The 9,899-nt window shown below is 50.7% G+C and overlaps 1 protein-coding gene across 2 annotated transcripts in view; it reads left to right on the top strand.

Annotated features, from left to right (window-relative positions):
• The first annotated feature begins 4,105 nt into the window (after nt 1-4,105).
• MBOAT2 (membrane bound glycerophospholipid O-acyltransferase 2) overlaps nt 4,106-9,899 on the top strand; it is a 66,611-nt gene continuing 60,817 nt past the window's right edge. For both annotated transcript variants that reach the window (XM_087823323.1, XM_087823322.1), the window contains exon 1: nt 4,106-4,189. In XM_087823323.1, coding sequence (XP_087679449.1) covers nt 4,115-4,189 — 75 coding nt within the window. In that variant the 5' untranslated portion in view covers nt 4,106-4,114. The remainder of the gene's footprint in view (nt 4,190-9,899) is intronic.

Here is a 9,899-nt window from a genome sequence, read left to right as displayed (position 1 = left end):
GAAACTAGAACCAGACTCAGCCATATAAAGGTAAACAAGCCAAATAAACCTATGAGGAAAATGGAACGTGGCCCCAAGTGTAGAGATGGAACAGAGACATCATCCCAGGTCACTGAGAATAATACACACTTTCAAGAAGAGAGGTTGTAACAAAGTAGAGGCAGCCCTGAAGCCAGCCATCGGAAAACAATGTAACTATCAAACCGGAAAACAATGTAACTATCAAACCGTCTTCACCATTCGTTTCGTTTGCATCTCTTTGACAAATAAATCGAGACTAGATGTAGGTTGGGGGAGAGAGAAAAATTCTAGACATTCTTGGCAATCGTATGATTTTAGGAAGTTTGGACCATTGAAATTATTTAGCTTTTAAATATCCTAATGTATGGACAGTGAAACTGAAGATAAAGCGATTTGCTGCGGCGCCGGCCTTGTCGGGTGGGGCGGAGCGGGCCTTCCGCGCCGGCCTCCTCCTGTTTCCTGTGCGATATCTCTGGCCCTCGCGACAGTGTGACGCCCTCACTGAAACGCGTCAGGCCTTCACGGGTGACTTTCTGAAATTCAGTTTTTGATCTCAGGTTAGAATTAGCTGGTAAGGGCTTGAGGATGGCAGCCGGCTGGCGGGGGCTTTTATTACGTGTGTGGTTCAAGGCCCTGCGTTGCCAAAGTCATTCGAGGATACGAGGGCACGGAATAGGCAAAATCATTGCCCGAGAATGCTAATCTCACGACACATGCCGTTTTATGAAACAAAAGCAGCTTGGCAGGTGGTTCATTTCTCCTGGGTGGTTTAGCAATCTTTAATTACCGGAGGCGTTTCAGGAGGGGAGAGCCGTCCGAGTGGACAAGGATGCCGGTGGACAGTCACCGGGTTATACCCGAACTCTGCTCAGTGCTCTTAGGATTTGGCCTAAATTAGTAACTTGTTAAAATGTGGCTGCTGTGTCGAAATTCCTTTCCTAACGCTAATATTACTAATATACTTTAAAATAACCTCGTCTGCTATGAATTTCACGCTCTTAGTCACGACACCCCTGTGAGGTTGCACAGTTACTGTCGTCCACATGATAAGGCGCAGAAAAGTTAAGAGGATTTCTCAAGTTCACAGCTATTTAGTGGAAGAGTCAGGAGTAAAACTCTGGTATCTCGACTTTCAGACAAATTTCTTTCTCCTGGACATGTTCTTTCGATTTTAATATTTAATAAAAGACCTCATTTGGTATTTTTTCTTTTTTAAAATGTATTTCCCAATTACAGTCGACATACAATATCATATTAGACATTTATATGCCTTACAAAGCGATCTCCCTGACAGGTACTTTTCTGATAACACTTCACTCCCTGTTTTGTTCGTGTGACTGTTTCTCCTTTCGATGATAAGCTCCATTTGCTCTTTACAGAACCCCACACAGTTCCTTGAACATAGCAAGTGCTCAATACATGTTTGCTTTTAAGAATTAGGAATGTCAGAACCGCTTTCACGGGCTGGATGTCATCCGCAGTAGCACAGTGACGCATTACACAGAATTAGTTCAATTCTTTCTCCCTTCCTCACAGCTTAAGAGCTTTTGGTCTAATTAGCAGAAACTGGGCAGAAGGCTGGCATCAAATTTATGCTATAATCACCGAGTTACTAGCTTAAAATACGGTCTCAAGTTTCTTCATTAAAAGCACGACGTAGTGTTTTTGACATGAGGAAAAAAGTCTCTACTTTCAGAATTACATTTCTTGGATGATAATTGATATGTTTTAAGTCTTACCATGCACCAAGCACAGCTCTCAGCTCTTCGTGTGGGTAAGACCTATACTTTTTGAATTCTAATTTATGAAATATAATTTTTGCTTGTATTATGTTCATTTTTTTACACATGAGGAAACAGAGGATTAGAAAGGTTAAGTAACTTGCCCACGATCTTGCAGCAAATAAGAGAGACAGCTGAAAACCTATGTCTGTCGGACTCCAAAATTTAAGCTATTACTATTAATAAATACTACACGATATCTTACCTATAGCTAAATTTTCCAGATGGCTAAGATCCATTATAGATATTAACATAATCTTCTGTAGTCACCCCAAATAGAGAACTATGTTCTATCACCTGCTACTAAAAAAAAAAAAACACCCAGCCTAAGGCAACTCTTTCGTTTCGACATCATTTGTTCCGGACCCGAAGGCGTCTCCTTATGATACTTTAGGTTTAGTATGTTCCCAATACCTGTACCTTTTAAGCTTTTAAAACAGTTTTTTTAAAGTTCAAATTTTCCTTGGGCTTGTGCGCTTTCTGTATGCTTTCTCTGTACTTCCCCAAATTGGAAAAAAAAGGGAAAGAACCCCAACATTCCCCAAGGATATATTAAGAGAGGGTCCAGATGACTACGGCCAAGGAGGGGTCCCTCTAACAGGTCTGCCGCCTCCCCGACTCCCGCGCCCTGAGCGCGCCGGGTGGGCCGGCCCGTCCGCCCAGGGTCCGCCTCGGTCCGCCTCGGGTCCTGCACTCAGCCAAGTGACCAAGAGCGACAGGCGGGCGACAGGACGGAGCCAACGGCTCCTTCTCAGAGGGACAGCCGAGGTCCAGAGGGTGACTAGCTGCCCAAGTCCCTGGTCATACGGGAGCTGCCCGGTCTCCCGAGACTCCACCGGGACACCTGCTAACCGACGGGGATTTCTGGACGGGGGGCTGAAGTGTGACAAAGGAGGGCCTCGCGTCCACGCGGGACACTGGAGGTAGGTGACCGGGGCCGGGGCCCTTTCTCTGCGTTCTCCGCTGTGCGCCCCGGGGCAAGTTACTTGCGGTTTCTGTGACTCAGTTTCTCGGGCAGATCGGGGCCACGTGGTAACACACCTGCCGTCGTGGGGGGACCGCACAGGTGGTAACGCACCTGCAGAGCAGCGTTAGCGCATGAAAGCTGGTGGCCAAACTCTCATCAGCCTCGACTGATCCCCCCCCCCCCACAAAAATTCAGACCGGTCAACCCTTGAATTTCGAGCTCCCCTGAAATCCTGCCGCATTCCTCCCCCTTCGACGTCTCCTCACGAGGGCTGACACTCGCCGTGTCCAGGAGCGCCCGCGGTCGGCCTTCTGTAAGTTTGGGCAGGTAGGTCAGCCACGCGGCGCACGCGAGCCACCAGCAGATCGCGGCGCGTGGACACAGCCCACGGCTGAAGGGTCTGGGGACGGATTGGCCTCAGGGGTGCACGGACCTTAGAGATGCTGAGCTTCCTTCGCGAGGACGGCAGGCCCTCGGGCCCGCGCTGGTCCCGCAGGTGCAGGTGAGCCCCCCCCCCCCCCGCTGAGCCCGCCCCGGGGAGGCCCGCGTGGGCTTGCGGGTGACCGAGGGCCACCCAACCCGAGCTGGCCTCAAGTCCGGGCTTTTGCACAGCAACCCTGCAGACAAAGGGAGTCTTATCTAGGTCACTTTTCTGGTGTCTCCCCCCTCCCCCCGGCCCCGGGCTTTGTCCCCAACTTCCCCAGACGGGCTGGACGGCGCCCCTCGAGTCGTTCCTTTGTCTGGCGTCCCCCCTCCCCCCCCGGCTGCCCTTTGTTGTCCACGGTCCCTCCCGAAGGGAGGTGAGCCGGCCGCTGATCCTCAGGGAGCAGGGACCGGGCATGAGGGGCGAAGACCAGCACGCACCCCCCCCCGCCCCCCGGGACAGCGCCCCCCGCGAGCCCCCTCCCGCCGCCGCCCGTGCACCCCCCGCCCCTCCGCCCGGGCCCGCGGGGAGCGGAGCGCGGCGGCCGGCGCCCCCTGATTGGCTGCCGCGCCGGGGCGCGGGCCCCCATTGGGCCGCGGGGCCGCCTGGCGCGGGGGCGCGCGGTGGGGAGGGGGCGCTGGAAGCTGCTGGAAGTCGGGGGCGGGGCGCGCGCGCGGGAGGCCGGGCGCGGGCGCGGAGACGCGGGGGCGCAGGGGCGCGGGGACGCGGGGCGCGGGCGCGGGCGCGGGCGCGGGGGGAGGGCCCAGCTGGTCACCGCCCCCGGCCCCTCCCCGCCCCGCCCCGCGCCGCCCCGACCGCGGGCGGCCAGGGGGCTGGCTCGCCGGCCGCATCCCCATCCTCGGCGGCGCCGGGCAGAGCGCGCGGGCGGCGGATCGCGGCGGGCGGAGCGCCAGGCCGGCCATGGCCACCACCAGCACCACGGGCTCCACCCTGCTGCAGCCCCTCAGCAACGCCGTGCAGCTGCCCATCGACCAGGTACCCGCGGCGGCCCTGCTGGCGGCGCGCCCTCGCCCCCCCCCGGGGGCCGTGTGCCATCGCGGGGCGCGGGGCGCGGGGGCCGCCCCTGGAGGGAGGGGGCGACTCGCCTGTTATTGTCCGCCCGCCGCCTGGCACGGGCGCCCCTCCCCGGCGTGCCCACCCAGCCCCCACCCGCCCGAGCCCGTGCCGGTGCCGCCCGCGGGGGGGTGGCCCGGGGCACCGACGTGCGCTCGTGCCTGCTTGGCCCTGCTCCCAGCCTCAGCAGCTCCGGACCTGGGGCTTGCGAGCACCGGGCGGTCGGGCGGCCGGCGATCCGGAGCCGCGAAGCCACTTCCAGCGCGTGTGGGCGCGGGTGTAGACAGCGTGGAAAGGCTGGGCTTCGGGAAAACCCGGGTGGCTGTGGCCTGCGCGCGTGGCACCCGCTGTGCCACGGGGGAGCAGGATGGATGTGCCCAGGTGGAGAGGGCGCTAGCCAGGTGTGCGTGGTGTGGAGGAGACCCACGCAGGGCTCGGCGAGCCGCGCTGTGGGACGGTTCGCGTTCAGCCTGGCGAATTTAAGGAAGGCAACAGTTTGGGGGAAGGCAGAGGTTAGGAAGAAAAGTCCCAGTGAGTTACTAGTCCAAGGATTTCTAGGTGAGAAAGTTGCAACCTTGTAGCTAGAAGACGCCACCCTTCAAAAAAGCCTTTGACACTGTGTAGGGAAGGGTGGCGTTTAAATGAGGCCAATTGTTTGTTTGAAAGGCCTTAGGGTTATTGTGAAACAGTATTGGGATGGGTAAGGCAGGATCCTGATTACTCAGGAAAGAAACTTGGGAAGTATTTTGTCAGAGTGACGTTCAGGGAAGTTGCTGGGGGGATAGATACTTAATTGCTCTAGCCCAGAGCTTAAGGTAATGAAGTGAGCATTTTGCTGAAAGTCACTTGGACCCTACTTGATACAGAAGTGTTTGCACTTTACAGAGGACCCTGGTTCGCTGTCCTCTTGCATGTGTACTTGTCGTTGATGTCATCAGGGACCTCGCTTATAATACAGGATTCCTCTGTATCCGGACGACGTTTCACAGCAGCGAGATGGTAACCGTTCCTGTTATGCACAACTAACTGCTTTGTGCTTTGTTTTGTTTTCTATTTTTTTAAATAGACTGAGTATGTCCAATGAGTACAGAAAGATTCGACCTTATGTTCAAGTCTGAATTCTTTAGTGACATTGTGGTCATATCTGAATTCTTTACTTGTATTTCAGTCGTAACTTTTGGTTCCTAGTAAAATACCTGTGCCCCACACATCTTGAACACTTGCAGTGTGTATCATGCTAATAGAGTAAATAAAGGGCCGGCAGTGGAATCGATCTTGTGCTGTAAGAAAGTCGCCTCTCTGCCTGTGAACACGCTGCCCAGAGCTCCGGGTTTGCCTGTGGCGCGTCTCCTCTCCGAGCTGAGGCGCAGCGAAGGACCTTTCGGTGTATTATGTGTTTCACCTCGGCTGAAGGAGGTTGCTGCCGGTGGGTCAGCAAGTGCAGGGCAGATACCAGTTTAAAATTTTTTTTGCTGATGAGGAGCAAGGTTTATTTTAGGGAGAAAGGTATATTCACATTCTCCCCCCCCGCCCCCCATGAAATTTTTCCTTTCTAGGCTAATAGCTTTAAATTTATATGAAGCTTATCTTTTAAAGGTGATTTAATATTAATGAACTCCTTTAAACATCTCAGGAATCCAGAGCAAGTTCTTTTCAGTCCTGAAATAAGCAGGGGAACCCAGGGAAGGTGGCAGGACTGAGGATTTGACTTTCCTGCTTTATTATCTACAGTCTTGATCTGGTCCTTTGGACAATCCTTATTCTCTTGGGATCACTCTGAATTTATAGAGCCAAGGGTATAGTATTTTGAGTTGTTTTCTCTAAGCAAGTCTTTTCCCCACAATATTATTTCGTGTTAGTTTCAGGTGTGCAGTGGTTGGACAGTCAGGTACTTTACCAAGCGATGCCCTGGTATTTCCAGTACCCACCTGGCACCATGCAGAATTATTACAGTACTGTTGTCTACATTCCCTGTGTTGTACTTAGGTCTCCATGACTATTCTGTGACTACCAATCTGTGGTTCTCAGTCCCCTCCCCCCGCCCCTCTGGCAACCATCAGTCTGGTCTGTGCATCTATGAGTCTGTTTCTATTTTATTTGTTCATTTATTTTGTTTTTTAGATTCCACATATAAGTGAAATCGTATGGTGTTTGTCTTTCTCTGACAGACTTATTTCACTTAACACAATACCTCTAGGTCCACCCATGGGTTGCAAATGGTAAGATTTCATTCTTTTTACGGCCGAGTAATATTCCATTGTATATGTACCACAGGTTTTTACCCACTGGTCTACTGATGGGCATGTGGGTCGCTCCCAAATCTTGGCCCTTGTAAATAATGCTGCAGTGAACACAGGGGTGCATATATTCTTTTGAATTACTGTTTCGGGTTTCTTCAGATATACACCCAGAAGTAGGATCACTGGGTCATAAGCAGCTCCATTTTTAATTCTTTGAGGACCCTCCGAACTGCCTTCCGCAGGGGTGCCCAGTGCACCAGGCTTCCTTTCTGCGCGTCCCTGCCAGCTCTGGTGTGTCGATGTGCTGATGGTGGGCATCCCGACGGGTGTGAGGCGGTGTGTCTCTGTGGTTGTTACTTGCATCTCTCTGATGATTAGTGATGCTGAGCATCTTTTCATATGTCTCTTAGGCCTCTGTGTGTCCTCTTTGGAGAAGTGTCTATTTAGGTCCTTTGCCCATTTTTTAATTGGATTGTTTGTTTTTCTAAGCACGTCTTAATAATATTGAGTTAATAGCAACAAAAACCTTAACTTTTTATACAGTGATAATAAATTGTTTCCAGAGTTGACTTTTTTTTAATAACTAAAAACTTGGAATAACTAAAACTCTTATTGTAAAATTGGATGAATAGCCATTATTTTAAAATTGAGCAAAATAGAAGATCATTTTTGTAATATGGAAATTACCGAGCCCAAGTTAGAGAAAGCTTAAGATTGGGTTGTAAGCAAATCGTGTGATTTAACAGGAAAAAGACAAATCAGGAAATGCGAAGTGTAAAAATATAACTTGTTAGTGTGTTAATTTGATATGAACTAATGAACAGTGTTCTGAAAATTTAGGAGATGATGAAGGCTGTTGTTTGATCTCAGAGAAAGAAAAGGGCCTTGGGACCAGAAAAATAGTTTAACTTCTTTACTAGAGTGTAGAGTTTATGAAATGATAGAAATTATTGGTATATATGGAATATAGGGCGGGGGCAAAAGTAGGTCGACAGTTGTTGGAATGGAAAATAATATAATTATCAATAAATAATAATACAAGAATAAACTCTGTGTTTTGTGTACTCACAATTGTCCACTTACTTACGGCCCATCCTGTGGAAGAACATGCGTTGCCGGGGAGTTAGGAGAGAAGGGAGGAAATGAATGTTCAACAGCAAGACCAGTAAGGAAAAGCTGAAGGAATTCATCACCACCCAGCCAGCGCTGCAGGAAATGCTGAAGGGCCTTCTTTAAGGAGAAGCTAGTGAACGAAAGAACCTGACGAACTAAATAGACCCAGAGACACCGCAGCGTGCAACAGCCGGTCCTGCCTCAGAGGGAGAGGGAAGGGGTGGGGAGACATTAACCGGAGAAGTTATATGCACTAAGCACAACCATGGACACAGACAATGACGGGGTGAAGGCCTGGGGGGGGGAGTGAGGGGGAGGGGGGCAATGGGGGGAAAAATGGGACAACCTGTAAGACTTTCAACAATAAAGATAAATTAAAAAACAAAAAACAAAACACCTAAACAACAACAAAAAAGCCCCCCAGTAAGACCAGGCAAGGAAAAGGGACAAAGTATCTTGCCTTAGACCCCTGGGTGTTTAATCTTTCCTGGAATTTCAGTGTGACCTTGAGGAAACCATAGTGTTTGTTCAGTAGGCCTTGAATTTAAATAAAAATGTAAAAGCTAGTATCAAGTGAGGTTCTGTGATGCTTTAAGATAGGAAATGTCACCGTGGCTGGTGTGGCTCAGTGGTTGGAGCATCGGCCTGCACACCAGAGGTCACGGGTTCCATTCCTGGCCAAGGGCACATGCCTGGGCTGCAGGTTCAGTCTCCGGCCTCAGTCAGGGCACATGTGGGAGGCGACCGATCTGTGTGTCTCTCTCACATGGGTGTTTCTCTCCCTCTTGACCTCTCCCCTTCCTGGGTGAGGTTTAAAAAAAAAAAAAGATAGGAAATATCTACATCCGATGTCTCCCCTCGCCAGGCCTTGCCTCCAGGTGACTTCATTTATATTAGGGCGGTAATCACGCAAGGGACACGCAGAGGGCGGCTCTGAGGAGGGTTTGGACTAAGGGAGAGCTGTGCCAAAAACAAGGCCCCGAGGTGCCGGGGAGAGGACGTCAGGTAGCAGCGAACTAATTGTGTCCTTTAGTAGTTGCTGATGTGGTGAATTTTCAAAAGACCCCAAAAGGAGGGGTGCCAAGCAAAAGAGAATAGCTGCATGTCCCAGATCAACCTATTTTTAAAAAAGTATTTTTCGTAACCTCAGCATATTCTATTGCATTTGATTTACCTGTGTTACCAGACTGAGGTTGTTCTCAGCCCTCTTCTCTCTCCCTCGCTCCCTCTCTCTTTCCTTGTTTTTGGGGGGGGGGCTGGGGTTTAGAAAGACGTGATTTGTTAGCTCGTTTCCTGTTGCAAAACCAGCAACGCAGAAACCCCAGGTGAGGACCATGCAGGAGAGGCCAGGTTTTCTTCATTCAGGAAAATGCGATTGAAGCGTCCGCAGACTGCTGCAGGTGTGCACGAGGGACGGCTGGCCTTAAAAAAGAGTTATAATTGACAGTGTAACATTATCTTAGTTTCAGGTGTACAACATATTTGTATATATTGTGAAATGATCACCACAGGAAGCCTAGTTAACATACATTAACGAACATCTGCAAAGAAACATTGTTTCCCCCGATTGTAACCGTCTTGTTTCCTTGCTCCCAGCGATGCTGTGGTTACTGTGAGACTGGAGTCAGTTTCCTCTGCGGCCCCCACGGCAGACCTGGCGGACGGCCAGTTAGGGATGAGACTGGGCTCCTTGGACAGCCCTGTTTGGGGGCAGGGTCATCCTTTTAGGGATGATATGCTCAACTTTTTGGGTGAGAGGAGGGGCAAGAAGGAGATGCAGGCATTTGGGAAGGTCTGGAGGAGGGAAGATGGGAAGGTAACCTGTTGTGTTAGGGATCCTGCAAAATCAGGCAGTAATCCACTTGCATTATATTATGCAATCGAATCCTTACAACGCCTTCTGAAGTCAGATAAAATTTAAGGCTTGAATTTTACTTAGCTCCAGGAAAAAAATATATTTGACCTTGAGTGAAAAGTCAGTTTTAGTTTATAGTCTTAACATGTGGCAAATAATTTGGTAGGTCATGGTTTTAGGTCTGGGTGGCCAATATGCTTTTGAAGGGGGGGGGGAGAACGTCCCCAGCGCCCACCTGCTGGCCGTGGAGGGTGGGCGGGGAAGAGAAGTCCTTTCTCCTCGGGCAGTTTGCTGATGGGCCTTTTCTGTGTATTCACCGAGTGCTGTGTAGACAGCCTGTGAAATGAAGTGACGTATCAGGGAAGAGGTGCTTTAAAACATTAGCCTCTTTAACCCTCCCCCTGGTCTGTGCCTTGACAAACCC

The sequence above is a fragment of the Miniopterus natalensis genome, chromosome 13 (assembly GCF_054644295.1).
Source record: "Miniopterus natalensis isolate mMinNat1 chromosome 13, mMinNat1.hap1, whole genome shotgun sequence".
Classification (NCBI taxonomy): domain Eukaryota; kingdom Metazoa; phylum Chordata; class Mammalia; order Chiroptera; family Miniopteridae; genus Miniopterus; species Miniopterus natalensis.
The sequence above is the reverse complement of the archived record's forward strand: the minus strand, read 5'-3'. Positions and strand labels throughout refer to the sequence as shown.